This window comes from Stegostoma tigrinum, chromosome 11 (genome assembly GCF_030684315.1).
Source record: "Stegostoma tigrinum isolate sSteTig4 chromosome 11, sSteTig4.hap1, whole genome shotgun sequence".
NCBI lineage: Eukaryota > Metazoa > Chordata > Chondrichthyes > Orectolobiformes > Stegostomatidae > Stegostoma > Stegostoma tigrinum.
The window spans coordinates 28,304,771-28,327,286 of NC_081364.1; the positions used below are offsets into that span (position 1 = coordinate 28,304,771).

Here is a 22,516-nt window from a genome sequence, read left to right on the forward strand (position 1 = left end):
CACAGGTTTATTGCCAGAATGTTGTCATGGTCCACAGCCTTTGCAGTATCCAGTGCCATCAACTGTTTCTTGATATCACAGAGTGAAATCAAATCAGCTGAAGTCTGGTATCTGTGATGGTGGGAAACAGTGAAGGAGGCGAGGAAGGATCAGCCACTGGCACTTCTAGATGACAAATGCAGCGAATGCTTTAGTTTTATCTTTTGTACTTCTGTGCTGGGCTCTATCATTATGGATGGAATATTTGTGCAGCATCCTCATCCCGTGAGTTGTTTAATTGTCCAATTACTGGATACAGCAGGACTACAGACCTGAGATCTGATCTGTAGGTTGTGGGATCACTTAGCTCTATCACTTACTGGTTATTTTGTTTGGTGTGCAAATTGTCCTGTTTGGTAGCATCCAAAGGGTGACATCTCATTTTTAGGTATGATTGCTGCCAATCCTGGCATGCCCTCCGGCACTCTCCATTGAACCAGGCAGATTGTCAGAAAAAACCTATCAATAATGATTTCATGATCATAGTAAATTCTTAATTCCTGATTTTTGTTTACTGCATTCAAATTCCCACCATCTGCCTGGTAGGATTTGAGACAAAAATAGAAGTTGCTGCAAAAGCTCAAGAGGTCTGGCAGCATTTGAAGATAAATCACAGTTAATGTTTCAGGTTAAGTGACCCTTCCTCAAAACTGGTACGATTTGAAGTCAAGTCCCCAGAACAATAGTTGAGTTTCAGGATTAATAGTCAAGCAACGAGGCCATTGCTTCCACCTACTTCCCTTCTTACCCCATCCATCACCTTGCAGTTTTCTTCTTCCTCATTACAACTGTGCAGTGAGGAACTCATTTCCCATCTCCCCAAAGCGTCTGTGCCACCTAGAGGCACAAGTCAAGAGGATAATAGGATATTATGCACTTGCCTAATAAATGTGGTCCCATCAACACAAGAAGTTTAACTCCATCCAGATCAAATCAGCTTGTTTGATTGTTTGTAGACCTAGGGCCATCCACACTCTCCACCAACAACACAGTAGCAATGGGTGCCATCAGTGTGTTCCAGTTCCTAATTGCTGAATTGCACTTTCAATGCACCCATTGAAAATAAATCTGCTCAAAATTCACAGCTATAGAATTTAAACTACGGATTTGACTTTACTGCAGTATACAATTTACAATCTAAATTAGGTTCACAAAAATTGAAAATCTAGACACTTTCATACCCAGCAAATGTGTACGCTCACAGATGTAGATCAAGATGGCAACTGATCAGTTGACTAATATTGCCTCATGCATTCTAGCGTCTAATTTGCTTTAGAAGGATCTTGCAAAACATCTTGGGATGTTTTACTGCATTAAAAGGCACAACAGATATAAAGACTCTGGTTGTTCTGATTTCACCTAAAAGCTTGATAGCACATCAGATCTACCAAACTTCTGCTTGCAAAAAACAACCACCAGTTGTGTTCAACTAGGTACAACTAGCTGAGGGAAATATTAAATGTTGGAAATCAGAGTAAAACCAAATAAAATTTGTACCAAGGTTTCTTCAGAAATTTAGAAATGCCAAAATGTGGTTATTAAAAATTATTTCATAAGCCCAGCTTAATAGAATGTTCCATCTTCCAAATGTTACATTAATTTCCACCTCCCTCAAATTTACAATTTTTGATTGATTTATTGTCACATGTACCTAAGTACAGTGAAAAAGTTTATGAGCAGTACAGGTAGATCATAGTAAGCAAGGTCACACAGATTGTAAGGCAAAAAAAAAAGCTAGACAGAGGTATACAAGTTACATTGCACAGGGTGGGCACTATGTAAGATTAAGATTTGAAATTAGAGTCCTTTCATCAGTCTAATAACGGTACGGAAGAAGCTGGTGTGCATGTTCAAGCTTCTTTATCTCCTGCCAGACAGAAGAGGTTGTAGGAGAGCACTGCCTGGGTGCAATGGATGTGATGTTGTTGTTTGGCAGCCTTTCTGCAGCAAAGGCCATGTAAATAGAATCCAAGCGTGGAAGGTTGGTTTCCCCAATGGTCTGGACTGTGCACACCCACCTTCTGCAGATTCTTACGACCCTGGGTAGAGCAGTTGCCATACCAGGCCGTTTTGCAATGGTACATCTGTAAAAGTTAGTGAGGGACCTTACGTCTTTGTGGACATTGGCATCAGTTATCCTTTGGATCATGGTTAAGAATGAGGTGAAGTGGGAGAGGAAGATGAAAATGAAATGAAATGAAAAGGTCTTTGCTTTTGTCTCCAGTAACTTTACACGGATACATGATGATCAAATAAGGAGCCATCCAGAATGGGAATTTTAGAATACACTTTTCTTCTAAACTTTAGTATCTAGAGACTTTCGTTTTATACAACATTATATATAAAGCAGTCATTTTTAATCTTCTTACTCTTACGAAAGTTAGGAATGGATTTTCATGTCAAAACTTCATTGAACTCAAGTTTTTTGAGATGTCTGCCTAATGGCTTTTGTTTAAAACAGGTATGTGTTTAGCATTTCTAGTTTGTGAGGTTGAACAGTGGCCAGGCAGTCACACTAAACATATTTGTCTTTTTTTTAATTCATTTGCTGGCTGACTAGCAATTCCTGCCCATTCCAAGCTGCCCTTGAGAAGGGAATGGTGAGCTACTTTTTTGACCAGCTGCAGACCATGTACTGCAGGTTGACCCATAATGCCCGCAGGGAGAGAATTCCAATATTTTCACTCACCAATGAAGTAAGAGCAATAAATTACCAAGTCAGAATAGAGTGCAGCTTGGAAGGGAACTTGCAGGTAGTGGTGTCGCACGTATCTGCTGCTCTTATCCTTCTAGGTGAGAGTGGTGGTGTATTTGAAAGGTGCTATTTAAGAATCTTTGGCAAATTTCTACAGAGCATCTTGCAGATAGTATGTGCTGCTGCTACTGAGAGCAGTGGTGGAGTGAGCAGATGCTTGTGGATGTGGTGCCAATCAAGCAGGCTGCTTTGTCCAGGAAGGTGGCAAACTTCTAGAGTGTTAGTGGAGTTATACATATTCAGGCAAGCGGGGAGTATTTCATCATACTCCTGACTTGTGCCTTGTAGATGATGGACAGGCTTTGGGGAGTTGGGGTAGGAGTTACTAGCCACAGTATTCCTAGCCTCTGACCTACCGCTGTAGTCAGTGTGCCTATGTGGCAACTCCAGCTGAGTTTCTCTTCAATGGTAACTCCCAGGATGTTGATTATAGGGGTTGCAGTGATGATAACACCATTGAATGTCAAGGGGTGATGATTGGATGGCTCTTATTGGAGATGGTCATTGGTGCCACAAAAATGCCAGGTAATAATACTTGTCATTTGTCAACCCAAGACTGGATATTGTCTACATTGTGTTGCAAATGAACATGGGCTGTTTCAGTCTTAGGAGTCACAATTAATGCTGAACATTGCACATTCACCAGTGAATATCCCCATTTATGACCTTATGAAGGAGAGAAGGTCATATAAACTTAAAGGCCAAAGTTTTATTGTGAGAATAATGATGGGATTATTAATGCTCAATGTTATTGAATTTAAAAAAAATTTGGACATCAACTTCTAGTATAGGCAACAAAACACAGATCAGACACTTCTGTAATATTTACCTTGCCCTTCATTAACTATGGTACATCAACCCCTCATTGAGAGGGTCAATGTCAAAATGTATGCAAGTTTAAGAATTTCTGGCTATTATCCACTCTATACTAAATAAATATACCAGAATCTTTTGAATGCCATTCAAGCTTAAATTACCTATTTTCAGGTAACAAAAGTTTTAATCACTACCAAACAACACCGTTATCACTGAAAATTAGCTTTTACAAAAAGCTTCTTCCTTCAGATTTTAATGAATGCTGGAGATTTACTTAGAAGTAATCTTAAAACTGTCAGTCTCTTTCGCTTACTCACTCTCAATCAACGCCATATCTTCATTTTTCTTTCTGACTGAGTTTAATCAAATATCCTAATATTTATTTCCTGGTTTAGATTCCATCCTGCACAGCAAGAACTTTTATTGATAACTGTTTGGTTCAACTGATGCCTACTTGTTACACAGGTTCCAGTTCCCCAGTAGAGGGTGCTGCATGAAAACAGATTCCAAGCCACATAAAAGGTCCAGTGCAAAACTCGTAGAAAGTTTATAGCTGTATATTAAACAGCTAATGATGCTGCAAGTTGATTGCAAAACTTTAACGGATGATTTTATGGTGAGACCACTGAAGTATGTAGTCTTAGTTTCCATCTCCATACCAGTATAACTGAATCTATACAAAGACAAACTGAGATGCATTAAAGTATTACTTTGAGAATTTTTCAAAGTACTAATGTGATTATCTCACCACTGGAAAAAAGTGGACATCCACTAAATCAAGTCTATAACCAAACTGTAAAAATTTCATTTTAGACTGAAAAAATAATTTCAGCTGAAGGGGCTATTTGTGCTACATAATGAGCACAACTTGTTTTAGCTGCAAAAACTTGTGTTTATATAACCCACTGAAAAACAAACATCTCAAAGTTGGAATATTTTCATGGTGAATTCACAAGTAACCATGAAAGGAGGAAATAAGCTTCTGTTCAAAAAGTATTAAGAGAAGTAAATTATATAAAATAAGAAATTCAATACAGAATTCAAGAGAAACTTCTTTACCCAGAGTGTTGAGTGGAACTCTCACATTAAGTAAACTGAGTAATATAATTGTATTTAAAGGGGAAGCTACACATGGACACAAGGAAGAAATGAACAGGTGGTCACAATGGACGATTAAGATGAAGAGACTTGTGTGGAGTTTACAAACCAGCACTGACTGGTTGGGCCAACAGGCCTGTTTCAGTGTTGCATACCTTATGTAAGCATGAGGAGAGACTTAAAAGGAAGAAATAGGTTCGACATACAGATAGGTAAGGAGGAAATTCTTGGACTTGGGCCCAGCCGCACCAGCATTTAAAAATCAGGTCTACACAACAGGCCAGAATTGGTGATGCAGATCTGTCAGAGGTTTGTGTAGTTTGAAGAGATTAAAGATGAGGGAGATCAATGCCTTAAATGGGATTTGAAAACAAACAGAATTTTAAACTCCAAGTGTTATTTCTTTTCTTTCATGTGATGTGGGCATCGCTGACTAGGATGTCATTTATTGCCCACTCTGATACACATTCAAGTGGTAGTGAGCTGCAGTCCATAGGTACATTCACAGTGCTGTCCAGAAGATTCAGCAATGTGTTCCAAATCAGTATGGGTTGTGACTTGCAGTTGGTCCCATGCATCAGTTGCCCTTGTCCTTGTCCTTCTAGGCGTAACAGTTATTGATTTGAAAAGTTGCTGTCAAAGGAGCCTCAGTAAGTTACTGCAGTCTATCTCAAATAGTACAAACTTCCACTGTGCATTGATCAGTGAGTCAACGTTTCAGTTAGTTGATGATCATGGGCTGCTTTGTCCCAACTGGAAACCAGCGTAGATAAGGACAAAGGCCGATTATGCAATTCAGTAACCTGCTCCAGCTTTCTGCCTTTAGCTCTAGGAACGGTATCTAATTCCTTCTAGAAAACATTCATTCAATGTATCGGCCTCAAACACTTTCTGCAGCAGAGAATTCCATCGTCTCATCACTGGGTGAAGAAACTGCCCTCGATTCAATCTAAATGGCCTTCCCACCCATCATCTTTAAATTGAGACCGCTGGTCGTGGACTATTAGTATATATTTTCTGTCAAATTCTCAAAATTCACTTCCGCCTTTTGAAGGCTGCACACTGATGTGCAAGGGTAATTCTCCAACTTACACTGCCAACAAGGCAAGGCAAGAGACACACACACAAACACACCCCACCAAAACCTTTAGTATGAAAGCATTTCAAACAACATGCCCATATTTTTGTATACTTGACTCGCTACTAACAATTCATGCCTGAACAGCAAAGTCATTAATCATAACCAAAGTGTGACAATTAAATTTCTATTTCAAAAAAATTAGCTGTTAATGGCAATTGTGATACTGCAGTACAAGACAAATGAGATTTCAAATTTACAATTTTGTTCATTCCATTTTTCATCAGCAACTTTACCAAAACAGAAGCAGTCAAAAAACAAACTATCAAATATCAACACTTCAAACAGTTACATTAAAAACCTATTATTACAGGATAAAGCAATAATTGTAGGGGTTCATAGGAAGGAGGGGAAAAAGAGGGAGGACCCAAAACTTCAAGATATGAAAGCTTTACTGTTCATGCATTCTGGAGAAATCTGCTACATGTCAAATATTTCAAATATGTCAAGTATTTCAAATTATTTATTCAATTCAAAAACCGCAGTTCAACCCTGTTCAGCGACTAGAGATATATTTAGCACATTACCCAATTATTCACTGCTTTTTTAAATTAGTCCTGAACTTTGTTTTCATCAGATTCCAATTATATCCTTTGACCTTAGACATGTTTCAATTTGATTTGGTGCTCTAAACTGACAGCTTTTTGCCTGTTTCCAATATTTTCATCAAGTGTTAGAACAGAATGTAGACATACATTTTTTCGTACCTATTTGTTTTTCCCTCCAGATTGCTTGCAGCTGGGTTAGCTTTCAATTCTTGGAGATTCCAGGACAATCCAGGCAGGTTGGCAATCTAACAATAACATAGAAGCTACCAAGTTCAAAATATTTTCAAGAATCCTCTAGCTAACGCAGGAAAATTTGATAAGAAGCCCTTTGCATACACTTCCAAGTTATTGCTTTTATTTCATTTGTAGAGGAACTCATCTGCCCAGTTCTGTTCAGCTGCAAATTCCTCTTCCTCCCCACCATAGCTCTTTAACTGCTTCACCAGGCTAATCCACAACTTCTGTTAAACTGCACCTCGCCTCCAACTTCAGTGTCGAAAGTTTCAAAACAATGATCTGGGCAAAACTGGGAGTGTAGGTAAGAGAGCTCACTGAGCCAAATGTTCTCGATCGTACTTGATGTCACTGAAACTTGAAATGAGTGTTCAGGTCCCGTACACAAAACTAAAAACATTAGGGGGAAGAAACACCAATCCACCCTCAAAGGCCAACAGGATCTGACTGCAATGATCAAACAAGTGATATGGTGCTCATTTGCCATCATGCTGGGTATTTTTCACAAGCCCCCTCCCCAACATTCTTTAGTTATGAGCTTCTATCTGATAGACAGTTTCAGGCCAAACCCCATCCATTGCTTTTTAAGAAGTCAATTTTCCTTATGCCCTATCATTAACAGATCCTTCAAAGCATTCCAGGATCTGGGATCCAAACTAAATTGCTGTTCTCTTGGGCCAAACCCTGTCTGTGTACTGCGTTTCACTGAAATCGCTATCTTAATTTTTGATAATATATTGTCTACAGATAGACTGAAGTAGGAGTGAACATATTATCTCCACCCACCTTTAGCAACAAAGTTAACATGGGAAATGTATTACATGGTATAGTACAATGCATAATACTTACAGTAACTCATTTTAATGTCACGAATAAAATATCCTCAACTAATCTAGATAAATAGATGAATTGATAGAAAATGACTGCGAAGTTAAGTAAACAACCCTTTTCTTTTGTATCATGCAGTTACTAAAATAGAAGGTTCTACATTATACCGTTTCCAATACTTGAACCCTCCCCTCCAACTTTCTCAGTATTTCTGTTATTTTTATAGTATCGCCTCACAGATGGGACTTAAGGCTCATTGTCAATGAGTTTCAAGAGGGCTGAACAATTATAGACGCTCAAGCAAACAACCACGAGCTGGAAACTAAACAGTGATTTTTTTTAGCTCATTTGACAACGTATTCAATGGAGCATAGTTAAACTTAACTTATTTCTTGTAACAGACTATTTTTCAAAGTAAGAAACCACTCACAGATAGCAGATGCAGAAGACAAACTATGGAAACAAAACTAACATGTTGGAGGCCTTCAAGATGGGAGCACTTTTTGATGAGATCTGCTTTGCTGAAACTAATTTAGCTTTGCTTAACTAAAAGCAGGTCCTACAATATTTTACTGGCATCATAAAGGGCAACATTCACAATACACATACACTGGTACTACTGAATGAGAAGTGAGTTATTAGCAAGATTAGAGTGGAATTTAAAAATTGTGTCAAACCTATGTTGCTTTTAAATATTTTTGTATTAAATCTTAGTAGAGTAAGTTTGGCATAACTTTAAATCAACAACCCTATGTGGAGGCTGTTACAGCCATTCAGGTAATCATGCCAAGTCCCCTCAAAGATGTTGTGTCTAAAAGAAAAACCGATACAGTAATTAGGAAGCTGAATGGATAATAATGGTTTTATGAAGGTTGATGGGTCAGTTGATTGGTTCAGACAAAGCTAGATGATTGTTTTGATATTTTAGAATTAACTACTAGAATGCCAGGAATATTTTAGGGACAAATATTTTCGAAAAATAAATCTGGAGAAATGCATATGAAGGTGATGCAAGAAACATGAAACTGCGTAGTTTCAGAAATAATTCACATGACAATACTGGTTGCTATGCTATAAAGGAGGATGCAATTAAACTGGAAAGCACGCAAAAAATATTTACAAGAATGTTACTGAGACCGGAGAGTTTGAGCTATAAGGAGAGGCAGGACAGACTGAGACTTTTCCCACCGGAGCGTCAGAGGCTGAGGGGTGACCTTATACAGATTTATAAAATCATGAGGAGCATAGATAAAAGCGAACAGCCAAAGTCTTTTCCCCAGGGAATGGAAGTCAAAAACTAGACAGCAGGGTTGAAGGTAAGAGGGGAAAGATTTAAAAAGGATCCTTCAGGGCAACTTTTTCCACATAGTAGGTGATGAATATATGGAACAAGCTGCCAGAGGCAGTGATAAAAGTGAGTACAATTACAGCATTTAAAAGACATTTGGACAGATACACAAGTAGGAAAGGTTTAAGAGGGATATGGGACAACTGCAGGCAAATGGAACTAGTTCAGTTTATGAAACCTGGTCAGCATGGACAAGTTGGGCCGAGAGATTTGTTTCTGTGCTATTTTACTCTGACACTATAATTTGAGTATTATGGTGTGACAGGTGTCATATTATTTCTCATGAGTGAAAATGCGAGATGTTATCCCTTAACTTGGGAAGCTAGGAAAGCAACAGAAATTCTTAAAGATACAGTGACTACTGATTTAGTGAAGGCAGTGAATGCAACTTTTGTGAATATTTTAAGCGAGATTCCATACAAAGGGCGTACCCCATATAAAATCATGTAGCTTATGACTCATTTTAATAATACTTCAAAAGTAAAAGTGAGGAAATGTATGGATTATTAATCGGACTTGAAACAAAATCCCAAAACAACGTGAGTGGTTACAAGTCTTCAACTGAGTGATTGTTGTAGGAGAAAGAAATACATTTAAAAAAATCAACAGGCATGCAGGAGGAGAGGCATCTTACGATCTAATATTTCCAAATATTTGATTATTGGTATTTGAAGAAAGAAAAGTGACTCTATTAACTGTACGGTAATGAATGTTAAATGCAAGTAAACAGTCAGCATCAATGAAGGATTCGCTTGCACCCCTATTGATAAAGTCAACGATGGTTATGTTAGGGGATGCTCAAATAGCAATAAAGACTACCTCTAATTATATTTGACATCACCTGGCTTTTTGGATGGTAACATACCAGGAGCAGGCAAAGGAAAGGCAAAACCACCCTGGCTTGTAAATATATCAACACTCCTTCACAATCTTGGATTCTACCTATCCACATGGATTATAGCAGTTTAAGCTCCCAACTACCTTCAAGGAAAACAGGGACGGGCAAAAGAAGTTTAAAAAAATACAGAAGACAAAAAATTCATGATGTAGAAGCACCATCTCTAAAGAAATTGAGAATAAGCTTCACATCATTAACATGAAAATGGATTGTGAATAATTCAATTCACTGTAGATCAGTGCACCTGCCTCACATCAACCATATGAAATATATTCAGAGAATTAGTAAACTTTTTTTATAAAGTCAGTAAACTGCAATACTGCATTTCAGAAAGGAGGCTGGAAGTGTACTCAATGTCAATTTTCCTCGTAAAGAAGATGAGAGACCAAGGATGCTGACAAGTTTTTAAAAACAGAATGACTCAGCATTTATTCATTCTACAAAATACCATAGACTGATGGCAAAGTGGCACAGAGGTTAGCACTACTGTTTCACAGCACCAAGACGCTCTGGTTCTATTACACCCTCAGGCGAGCGTCTGTGTGGAGTTTGCACAGTCTTCCCATGTCTGTGTAGGTGCTCTGGTCTCTTCCCACAGAGCAAAGATGAGCAGGTCAGGCAAATTGGTCATGCAAAGTGTAGGTTTACAGGGATAGGGCTGGGACGTTGATCCGGGTGGGATGCTCTTCAGAGGGTCTGTGCGGACTCGAGGGGACAAACGGACAGCTTCCACACTGTGGGGATGTTATCATTCTATAGCAAAAAGGTAAGAATGAGAAATAACTATACAAAGCATTGGCCTGAATTTTGAGGTCAGCAGTAAGAAACATTGCTTGTTATTCATTAGGCTTACAACTTTCCAGAGACTTCTCATGGGTTTTTGTTCAACAATTTAGCACAAAATTTTACTGAACTATTGATGACAGTCTACCAGGCACCAGAGAACTGAGAATACCAGGCAACTGAACTAAACAGGTCAAGTCTTCTGAGACTAAGTCAAAGTAAAAAGGCAAAATTAAGAGAAATAAACAAAGAGGAGATTAACAAAGAAAGAAAGTGTCCAAGGAAAAAAAAATATTTTTTTCTCCACAGCTCCCCACAATATTTAAAATCTGAAATAAGACTTCAGACATTTTTCATTGCCAGAGAAGTTGTATGGCAAGTAATTAAGCGTTATACTATTGTATTAATAATTCACATACACTTAAAAGAAGCCCAAATTGTACCGAAGTATTAAGTTGGCACATATTATAACTTCACATCCATTGTTTATTTCAAAGCAGATACTGAGCTCGCAATGTTGCAAAACATTTGAAGCAGGGAAAATCAGAGAGTGTTTTCCTGATTTGTACATCTTACTACATGTATGGATGCTACAAGTTCTGATCCAATTCAATCCTTAACCAAAGTGTGTGCTGATAACCTTACATTTGTGTTAACAGAAAACTAAAACCTTTTATTTCTACCCTGTGTCGCATTCTAATCTGTATGTTGCATCACTAATTCACCTCGTTATAGGAAGTAATAGTTTCAGACTTAACTCACGTAAAGAGAATCTGGTCAAATTAGCTCCTTTTCAAATGTTAAATTAATATGGTCTGTGGAAAAAGGTGCCCTTTTCAAATTAAGCTTCTGTAATCAAGAGGTCAGTGAATAAAGATAGGGAGCCAGTTTATCCCACCTCACCTGGGAGCTTACGAGCTTAGGGTATCCTGTTTGGAACCATGAAGAATTGTGGAATGTCACTCAGGGTCTGGTCAGAACAACACAATGTCGCCTACTTTAAATCCTTTTCCATTTCCTAATTCCACCTCTACATTCACCAGGGGGAGATTATTCACAAGGTAGCTTTCGCATTCTGAAGATTCCATGTTCCCATAGTTTGTTTTCTTCTAACTTCCATATTCAACCACAGAAAACTGTATAATACAGATCAAGAATTAAAATTGTACAAAAGTAACTGGAAAAGTCTGCAAAAGCACAGAAATCAGCCTTTAGCCAGATCATCTCCAACCCTAAAATAGACATTTGTGCACAATGCACTCCATTGTACTTCATCCTACTTGTGCCAGCTACAATTCAGATGATAGTATTGTTACCCCTGAATCATAAGGTTTCACTCCGAGGCTTAAACATCAAAATTTAGATTTACACTCCACTATGGAATATTGAGCAAAGTCAATGTTGCCATCTTTCAGATGAGTTATTGTCTCCTCACTAGCCAAAGTCCCAGGTGAAGTAGCAATTTACCTGCACTTCATTCAATCTAGTCTATTGTATTCTCTGCTTGCAATGTGGTCTCCTTTGTACTGGGGATGACCGCTTTGTCAAACACCTACATTCTGTCTGTAAAAATGATCATGCGCTTTGGTTACCTGGCATTTCAACACATCACTGTGTTCCCATGCCAACATGCATGTCTTAGGCTTGCTGCAGTGCTCCGGCAAAGCGTACCATACACTGGAGGAGCAGCAGGCAACATTCCACCAGGGAACATACAACCTTTGTACGTACGTACACGCGCACGCACCCACACGTACGCACGCACGTACACACACGCACGCAAATCTTCATTCCCGGTCATACCATAAAAATACCAACTTTCCCAGCCATTAACTGTTTCCTTCCACAGATGCTGCATGCCAGAGTATCTCCAGAACTTTGTTGTTGTTTGTTTCAGATCTCCATGGTCTGCAGTTCTGTTTTATTTCACAAAAGGGATTATCTGGTCATTACTTCACCTGCTGTTAAGAGTGCGCTGTGCACAAATTGTCTTTCACATTTTCTGCAATGGTGGCTGCATTTCAAAAAGATTTCCAGGGATATGAACTGGTTTGAGATTCCAGTCGTCTTGCAGAGTACTACACAAATCTAACTTCACTAATACTATAAATGTCTTGTAACTCATTTGTGACCTCCTATAGATAACAAGAAGTAAAAATTGCAACAGAATCAGTTTCACATACATACCGCATTAGCTCCCCCTAAAAACCAGTTTCTGCAGGTGACACATACTAAATTCTTCAATAACTCAGAAAAACAAACTGACATTTGTGAACAAAATTCAAAATTAATTGGTTAGTGTAAGGTAAAACTAAGTGACAGGGTCACCAAATGACTAACCATCTACTTCTGGAAAACTACAAACTTAATTCTGAACTAACCATCAAAAGTGAACAAATTTGCCCTCAATTCACTTGCTGCAATTTCAACGCTACACATGAAATACAAACCAAATGCAAACATCCTCCGCATTGCTCAGTACACGATTTGATTTCAACTAGGTAATGAGTAAAACATTGGTCAATTCAGATCAAGTTTGTATCAGATTTTACATTTGATAAAATGGATAATTGCCTGTGTTACATTGCTAACCTAAAATTAGTAAGATAGTTGGATAGAATAATAAACAGTTGGTACATTGACTCAACAGAACAGTCTGTATTTATTTTCAAACAGACAGAACACTCAACCTGTAGCTAATGGTTGAGGTATTTTAGGGTGTATGCAATTACATTACAGCTGTAGTGTCAATCAATGCACAGTGGTTTCATTTCATCTGCAATTATAGTGGGTTTAGTGCAGTCTAAAATTCAGAACCAGCAAGGAAGATGGGTGTTATCCACGGTGAGCATTAGTGCAAAGAAGAAACCACTTTGGACTCCCAGTAAAAGGCAATGATTTATATTCAAACTCGTTCTCAAATTCGAGCTTGCAAATCCTGTATATTAATCTAGAACACCAGGTGCACAGCTCCCATATGCATAAACTCCCTATCCTCTTCCAATAAACTGCGTCTTGTGCAAAATTCTCATAGGAGCATTACTTTCCATATAAGCTTTATGAACTTACTTCCAACAAGAAAAGTTTTAATTTTCATATTTATTCACAATTCTTTTGGTTGTTTTTCCAAAATAACCTTACACCGAACTTTTCAGATTTATCTCGCCAATGTTTTCATTCAAAACTTTAATCATTTTCAGATAGGAAAACCTGGTCAGTCCAGCAATTTATCGGATTTGTGATAGAACGTGGAAATAAGTTAGTGTTCTGGTTTGAGGCCTTAAAGCTTTCTCATAAAAGTATTGCATTTCTAAACAATATACATCAGGTGTTGTTCCTAAAACTGGCTGATAGACTGTAAAACTTTACCTATCTCAGAAGTGGCATGCAATGTGTTAAATAAATACAGCTAAGTTTCTACTTTATACATCTTCTACAGGCCCAAGGTCAGAAGGTATATTCTGCACTATTATCTGAATCAAGGTGAGCTCAACATCCTACAAATGATTCTCCCTTCCACCTCTGGCTTAAAATTACTTCATTTCTTTCTCTACTTTTACTGATAATATAGCTTAAGGAGCTTTTCCTTTTCCATGGAATAAGCTACGTTACCAGCATGGACTTGCATTATCTTAGGTTGTCTTCAGTCCAGCTACTGGCATTATTGGATTTGTTTAGCAAATGCTTCCCGTTAATGGGATCATCTCTAACAGTGCATATTTATTTTTTGTTTTGCAAGTGGAAGCTGATGAGTATCAACTGTACTCAGATATTACGAGCAACCAAAGGAAAGTGGGTGTGATTCAATCAGCCATTTTTTGGGGATTTATAGCCTACCTACCCAGCCTTGCACAGACAATGTAATTCAAGTGCAATGTTTCTTACTCGTGAGGCAGACTGAACATCTTTTGACTGATGACAGAATCCTGTTTGTGGAAAATGCCATCTGTGTGGCTACTAAATATAACTTATGACTACTGTGGTCAGAAGGAACAGCAGAGACATTTTTTGGTCCAGATGAATTATTTTGTCTTCTTTTTTAACACACTCCACTCTTTTCCAGCAGTACAACATAGAAAGGTGGAAAATTCAAGCAATCATATACCAACACCTAAATAATATCTTATGTTAATAATGGCAAGTACAACGGTATGAATGCAAATTACCAAAGTAAGCAAAGTCTACACAGCGTTATTGCAGATCCAAATATGGAAACAAAGGTAAACTCACCACTTGTTAAGAATCAACGTAACAACTTTCAAAACTAATCTCCCAAACAATCTAACAGTTGTTACTGATGTTCCTCTCTGTACTATAACCTACAGTATTGATCCCAAAAAGCAAAAATATTTACAAATCAGAATGAAAAAGAAAGAACAGGACTAAATCCAGTTATAAATTTAAGTTACAGGAAAGCTTTTACATTACTCCAAACACAGTAGTCCTCCATTTTCTACTCAAAACACAGATGTATCATACACTTTAGTCCAGAAAAAATACTAAGTACTTAAGTAAAAGCAGAGAAATAGAACTCTGAACAGGAGACACCATTTAAGGGGAAAAAAAACTGTACAGAATCAGGTGACCTACTCATTTAAAGAAATGGCATGGACATGATGGGCAGAGTGATTTCTTTATGCTTGGTTACAGAATCTGAGAAGTGTTACAAACATGAAAAAAATGACTGATTTGTTGAGTTTTAAGATGGAGGCAAGAGGAGCAGTTAAACAGGGGGAGTTAATGGAAATTCAATTCAATATTATGGGTGCAGCAAATTACCTGTAAGTACTCATGAAACAAAAGCAAATGAAAAGTTGAATCAAAAAAGTCATGGAGGGAAATAGGTCTGAGAATGTTGCAGGATAGAACGGATTAAAATCATGAAGTAATCAAAATTCTAAACTGAAAATTTAATAACTTGTGTAGTTAGAAGCCTGTGAAAATCAACTGACTTGTAGGAAGAGCTGGGTTCTGTAAAAGACTGTAGACAGCCATAGCAATTTGCACATGTTGTACTTTTTGGATAGACAAAAGAAGCCCAATGATAAACATACTGGTATATAGTTTGGAAATTACCAAAAGTACAAAAAGGTTCTGGAGTGACCTTGCACAGGTTTACAAAATCATGAGGGACATGGATAAGTAGGCAAGCTCTTTTCCCTGGGGTAGGGGAGTCAAAAACTAGAGGGCATAGGTTTAAAGCGAGAGGAGAAAGATTGAAAAGGGATCTACAGGGTAACGTTTTCATGCAGAGGGTGATGCATGTATGGAAGTGGAGGAGGATGGCACAATTACAACATTTAAAAGGCATCTAGGTGGGTATATGAAAAAGAAGGGTTTAAGGGGGTATGGGTCAAATCCTGGCAATTGGGACTAGATTTACATAGGATATTTGGTCGACATGGACGAGTGGATCAAAGGGTCTGTTTCTGTGTTGGACATCCTTATAACTCTAAGGAAACAGGCAATTTTAATGAAGTAGATAAACATTTTTGGTGCTGCTAGAGTATGGGGCTCGAGCTCAACCCATAGTTGCAAGGACAAAGATTTCACACGTTTAACATGTTTTCAGTGCAAATCGGTAGTCCAGAATGGAGAGGAATCAAAGGCTAACACGAAAATGATGGTTAATGAGACAATGTAAACAGGAAAAGTTATTGAAAAAACAGTATATTCTTTAAATTGGCAAAGCATCCCAAAATACTTTGCAAAATAAATCTAACATGCCATACAAAAATAGTAGTATAACAGAATGTTAAATAAATACATTGTGATCAAGATGCATGGCATCTAGATTGTAATAACGTACCAATTAAATGAGACTCATGGGCAGTGCTTTTACAATTTTGTTCATCATACTATCAAACAATTTTCCCTAATCGCCCAAAGTATTTTTGCATCAGTTAGCTGATTAAAGGGTTAGTGACATTCTCCACCTGATACTCCTTTTATGTTAAAAGACAAAATTTACAATGAAAAATCACACACTGTAACTTTTCTGTCTAGAACGCTTGAAACCTAGTTGGTTTTGGGTTTCGAATTTACTGGATTATAGAATTACTTTAAAATCTTAAGTTCAAGTTTGTGAACTGGAAAAAAAATTACTGAAGACAAAGAGTGATAAAAACTGTTTTACTGATTCAGACACTGTATCTTCAAAGTTTCTGCTCCCAAAGTACTATACTAAAATGATGTTATGAGTTAGAAGAGAACAGAACAGAACAGAATCCCTACAATGTGCAAACAGGCCATTTGGTCCAGCATGTCCACACTACCCCTCCGAACAGCATCCCACCTAGACCCATTCCCCTACCCCTACAGCTCCTATGTCCACCCCACCTAACCTAAAACACCCCTGAACAGTATGGGCAATTTAGCATGGCCAATCCATCTACACTGCACATCTTTGGACTGTGGGAAGAAACCGGAGCTCCCTGAGGAAACCAGCACAGACATGGGGAGAATGAGCAAACTCCACAGACAGTCGCCCAAGGGTGGAATTGAACCCAGGTCCCTGGCACTGAGGTAGCAGTGCTTATCACTGAGCCACCGTGCCGCCTGTTGTTTGCGACTGTTCAAGAAGATTCTCAGGCAACAGGTATTTCCGAACAACAAATTTTCACACTAGAGAGGTTATACTGTATTTCATTTCAACATAATAGGATCACTTTAATGGAATGCTTTCCACCACAAATCATATTTCATTAAACAAGGTTTTGATAGCTAAAACACAAAAGAATGCCAGCATTATTCTATTTACCTCTAATTATGCTACTCTCTATATTTCAACTGTCTTTCAAGAACACTTAGACAAGCAACAAAAAAACTCAGTTGCACAATTAAGTTTCTCAAAAATATGCAGAATCTCTGTGCTTAGTTTGGTCAGAGCAATTACCAAACACAAAAAACCCCAAAACAAATAAAATTTCATCTTAGAATTGAAAATACAGCACCTGCAAAAAAAACAGGCTTTCACAACACCAACAGATCCAACACAAGTATACAGACTAGAAATAGGAATTCACAGAACCATATATTCCTCCACACAACATTTGAAAAAAAATGGAGATGAATCTGTTTATAGATCTCCATATTTGTTTTGGTCTTTATATCAATGGAATTCTTTTCCTCATTCATGTTGCATTCCCTATTTTCCAATTTTAAATAAATTTATGGAACCTGAATGGCACAAATTTCATTTAATAACATCAAGATGATTGCCATATCTTTAAATGGCTTGATACATGCTAAGTGTGAAGCTGGAGGAGCACAGCAGGACAGGCAGCATCAGAGCAGCAAGAAAGTCGACGTTTGGGGTCAGGAACCAAAACGTTGACTTTCCCGCTCCCCTGATGCTGGCTGGCCTGTGTTCCTCTAGCTCCACACTGTATCGACACTGACTCCCAGCATCTGCAGTTCTTACAACCTCCGAAAGATGTGGCATATTTTGTTCACAAGTCAAAAACTGTTCTCAGTTGTAAAATGGATTCGTAGCAAAGGAAACATGTTTCCACATGATAATCACTAGAGACTGGGCAACATTCATTTCGTTCGGTAAGCAAATACCATAACTTCTCAGCAGTGCTAACTTCTTGATGTTCACTTGATATAATGCGTCATCCATTACTCACTTTTGGAAGGTTCAAACAGAATTTCATTTAGTTAAAATTACACAGCACTATTAAGACATTGGAAAGTATTGTTTCATGTAATGGCTGATCAGAACCTAGACGGAATCATGAGTAAATAGATGCACGAGAAAACATCGAGTACCATCTAATTAGAGGTCACAGCGCTGAAATACGTTCAGAATTCGGTCGTTATGGTGACGAATGGAAGAAACCCCAAGTTTTCACCAGTGCTTCCGTGCAAAGAAAATTTCAAAAGACATAATTTTAACAACGTCATTCTTTTCCAAGCCGTTAGTGAAATGGGTCAGTTTTACAAACCAGTTACATTGTCCATTTGAGCGCGGCGAAACGCTCCACAGCGCAAAATTAGTTTCTTTTAAAGGTGGAAAGCCAAATCTAAAAAAAAACTAGTAGCAATGTGTCTAATGAAAGACTAGATTTAAAAAGTAGAGATAAGGTGTTAATTCAGACATGCTGGATAACAATGTAAACGTGATTTGACAACGGTTACATAAAGTGAGTTTCAGAGCAAAGCACTGGACATTTTTTTCCTATTATCCTTATGGAACAATGCAGAAACTTCAATTACATTAACGAGCATCATCGCATCGGTCCCACGCTCTCCGATTCTAGTTAAAAAAAGTTCGAGGGGACGAAAAATTGACATGAAGTCAATCTCATTTTTCATAAAGCCAGGTAGAAGTTAAAAACGAAAGCATGCCATTGTCAGGTAGGTTCCCAGTTGACAAGTGTTACGCTGAGCTGCTTGCGTCAAATGAAACAATCAGCCTGATCTCAATCTTACACATTGGCGGCAACCAGTTTATCCCTCTTGCATTTACAGACACTGGTAACGATGTGCACTTATGCTAGATAAACGTTCCTATCGTTTTAGAGATTATGACATTAGCTAGATTAACAGATTAGACAAAACGCTAACACTGGTTACTACAAAATAAGATGTCCGCTTCGTTCTTGCTCACCTATCCGCTGATGACTTAGACCGCAACCGGTCTTGATTACATAGCACTCTAATGTATCAAATCAGTGACCATGAAGTCTCAAGCAACACAACGTTATTTTCCTAACTGAATGAAATGTTACTACAATGAGACAGCACAAAGTGAGTACTGTAACCTATTTTACAAACGCTCAGGCGATCAGTTAAAACACTGCCTTACCTGAAGCTCACACCAGGCGACCTCTAGCCATGTCTCTGTGTCCAGACCCTTGTAGACAGTTTTGAAAGAGCCCCTGCCAAGTTCAATATCAAACTTTAGAAACCTGCCATCAGGTGAAGTGGCGACCGCTTTCATCTCAGCTTCTTCTTCGTTCTCCTCACTCTGGGACTTGGAAAGGTCTTTGGAGTTATCCGACGGCTCTTTGGATGCGCTCTCACCCGCTTTGCTTTCCTTCTCTTCATCGGCGCTGACACTCTCGGTGGCGCTGCCCTTCTGGCCGGCTTGGCTCTCGGTGCTCGAGCCTTCGGCGGCCGCTTCCACTCGCAGTGCTCTCAGCGCCATGCTCTGCGGCTCGGCTTCTGGCCTGTCCACCGACAGCGGCACCGAGAGCGGGACAATCCGGCGGACAAACCGCTGAGTGATTCGCGGGTAATCGTGGGCGAGCGGATTCAGTCCGGGGGCCACTCTCCTCCTCACCATCAGCACTGCAGAGTCCAGAGCTGCAGTCTCCTCCCGCCGCCCGCTCTTCCCGCCGCACTCGGGGTCATTCCCGGCGCCAGCGCCGACCGCAGACACCACATCGCCGGCGACGGCGGCGGCGTCTGCCCTCCCAGCTCCGGTCTTGTCACTCACTGCGGCGGCGGTGGTGGCGGTGCTGGTTATCCCCATCAGCCCCGGCTTCCTACTCACATCCTCCTGAGGATCCATCTCAATATGTGCGGTGACTAAAAAATAAATAAATAAATGACCAAACTGAAGACACCAGGGATGGCACCTGATAGACGATGCCTCGCTGCAAAGAGCGCAGCCCCGACTGACGCAGCTCCCTCCCCTCACATCCCCCACCCCAAACCCCCCTCAAAAAAAACCGCCCGGACCAGGCCGCCCCCTTCTCTCTAACTACCAACACCCCGATGCCGGCACCGACACAACCCCTCCCCGCCCCCGAAAGACGTCTTCGCACAACAGCCCCGAGCTGCAACTTGATCCATTCAGGGTGGGGGGGGGGGTGAAGCAGTAAAATCCGCCCCGCGCCGGGTCCTCACGAACGCTCCAACAGCCCCCTCCCCCACCCCTCACAGTCCCCCTATCTATCTCTCTCTCTCCCTCTCTCCGAACACCAACCAATGCCGACAGCCGCGCGCTCCGGGAGGCCATGCATGCGCGTGCGCGTGCGCGTGCGCATACGCCCGCGGCGCCGTGACATCAGCAGCAGCGCGTTCGCGTCGGACCGCTGGACAGCGCAGCGCGAACTGTTCTCAGGTGGTTTCGTTCAGGTGCGAGGTTGCTCCACCGTTAGGACGGATACTCGTTTTTGATGGCGTTTAGCTCAGTTGGCTGGACGGCTGTGCTGGTTTGCGATGCAAGCTAATGCTTGAGTGCGGGTTCAGTTCCCGCCCCGGTGAAACTAGCATAGTCGGTGATGAAGGTTCTCATCATGTTGCTGCAGCTGCTGGAAATCTGAAACGAGCGCAGAGAACGTTGGCGGAACTCAGCAGGTCTATCAGCACCTATGGAAACAGAAAGAGTTGCTACTTCGAGTGCAGTATGATTCTTCTTTAGGGAAATTGGTGAAATCATACAGGCCACGAAATGTTAGCGTTAGTATGATGCAGAGATGAAGTAGCATTAACGAATTCGAAATCATAGCAGTGTTGTTTGTGTAATTTGGACAGCGAATACCCCTGAGTACCCAACAAATGATAATAGATTTCCTAACGGTGCAGTCAGAGAGCATGGATGCATTTTTAAATTTAGAAAACTAACCTCATCATTATCATACTAAAATCAGAGAGTTTCATTTCCTTCAAATTTTATGGTGAATATTGTTTCTTACCTTTTCACTTATTTTACACTGAACTATGACTTGTGTTGTTTTATTCATGTCTCTGCTCAAAAGTAGGTCCAACTTTCAGTGCCACAACATTCAAACTGGTAATAGAAACAAAACAAAGACAAACAAGAAGGAAATTAACAACGAGGGTACACTAATTGACTACAAAAAGGCACGACCACTACTCACTCATCTCTATTCACATGGATAAGGTGAACCACCAATTCGACTTGGACAACACCATGATCCTGGGACAAGCAAAGCAGAGACTAGCACGGGAATTCCTAGAAGTCTGGTACTCCACGAAGAAAGCTATCAACAAACACATAGAGCTCGACCCCATATACACTCCACTGCGAAGAAAAACCGGAAGTGAGGCAATCCAGCTCAATGGACTCCAGAGTTTAAATAACAAGCAGGAAGACACACCGGCACTTCATCAGAGGCTGTACTGATGATGTTACACAGCAGGGTAATGAAACATCTGCCGAAAAACAACAAACCAGCTGGGCGAGCCAACCAACCAGAACATCCACAACCCAAGCTACAAATCTACTCCAAAACCTTATTAAAAACAAAATGATGTAGATGCTGGCAATCTAAAGCAAGCACAGAATGCTGGAAGAGCTCAGAAGGTCTAGCAGCACCCGTGGAGAGAGAAACAGAGTTAATGTTTAAAGTCCAGAATGACTTCTTCAGAACTCTCCACCATGGGTTAGGCAAGGAGGCAGATACTAAACCACCCTAGCTAGAAGGCACCAACATGTTCCATCATCTAGCTAGCTGAGGCAAATGAAACTCCAAAGAGATCACTTGCTGTGAGAGCATAAAGAACATAAAAAATAGGATCAGGAATAGGTCATTTAGCCCCTACCATTCAACAAAATCATGTACAACCTGTCCCATGCATCAACTCTTCCTTCGTGCTGGTCAGCATTAGCCTCAACTCTCAATTCAGAAATTCTAACTTCTTCCTCTTTAAATATTTTCAGTGATTTAGCCACCAAAACAAAGCTCAGCAGGTCTGGCAGCATCTGTGAAAAAAAGATCCGAATTAATGTTTCGGGTCTGGTGACCCTTCTTCAGAACTGGAGGCAGTCACTGAGGAATGTGATGTGGCTGTGGAAATGAGTTTTAGCAAATACCTCGTCAAACGCCAGGACTGACAGTGAAATTAATGTCAGTGAACAAGAAGATTGGAACGGAAATACCATCAGAGAGAGGACCAGACCTTCTTCAAGGTGGGCATGCCTAGAAGAGATATGGCAGTGTGTTAAATACTAAACAAAAACCAAAAGACCTGCGGCTGCTGTAAATCAGGAACAAAAACAGAAGTCACTCGAAAAGCTCAGCAGGTCTGGCAGCATCTGTGATGAAAAAAATAG

At 39.8% G+C, this 22,516-nt stretch overlaps 1 protein-coding gene across 5 annotated transcripts in view; it reads right to left on the minus strand.

Annotated features, from left to right (window-relative positions):
- The window catches only part of wnk2 (WNK lysine deficient protein kinase 2), a 181,715-nt gene extending 161,612 nt beyond the window's left edge, over positions 1-20,103 (minus strand). For all 5 annotated transcript variants that reach the window (XM_059649864.1, XM_048547623.2, XM_048547620.2 and 2 more), the window contains exon 1: positions 19,298-20,103. In XM_059649864.1, coding sequence (XP_059505847.1) covers positions 19,298-20,005 — 708 coding nt within the window. In that variant the 5' untranslated portion in view covers positions 20,006-20,103. The remainder of the gene's footprint in view (positions 1-19,297) is intronic.
- Between the last annotated feature and the right edge of the window lie 2,413 nt (positions 20,104-22,516).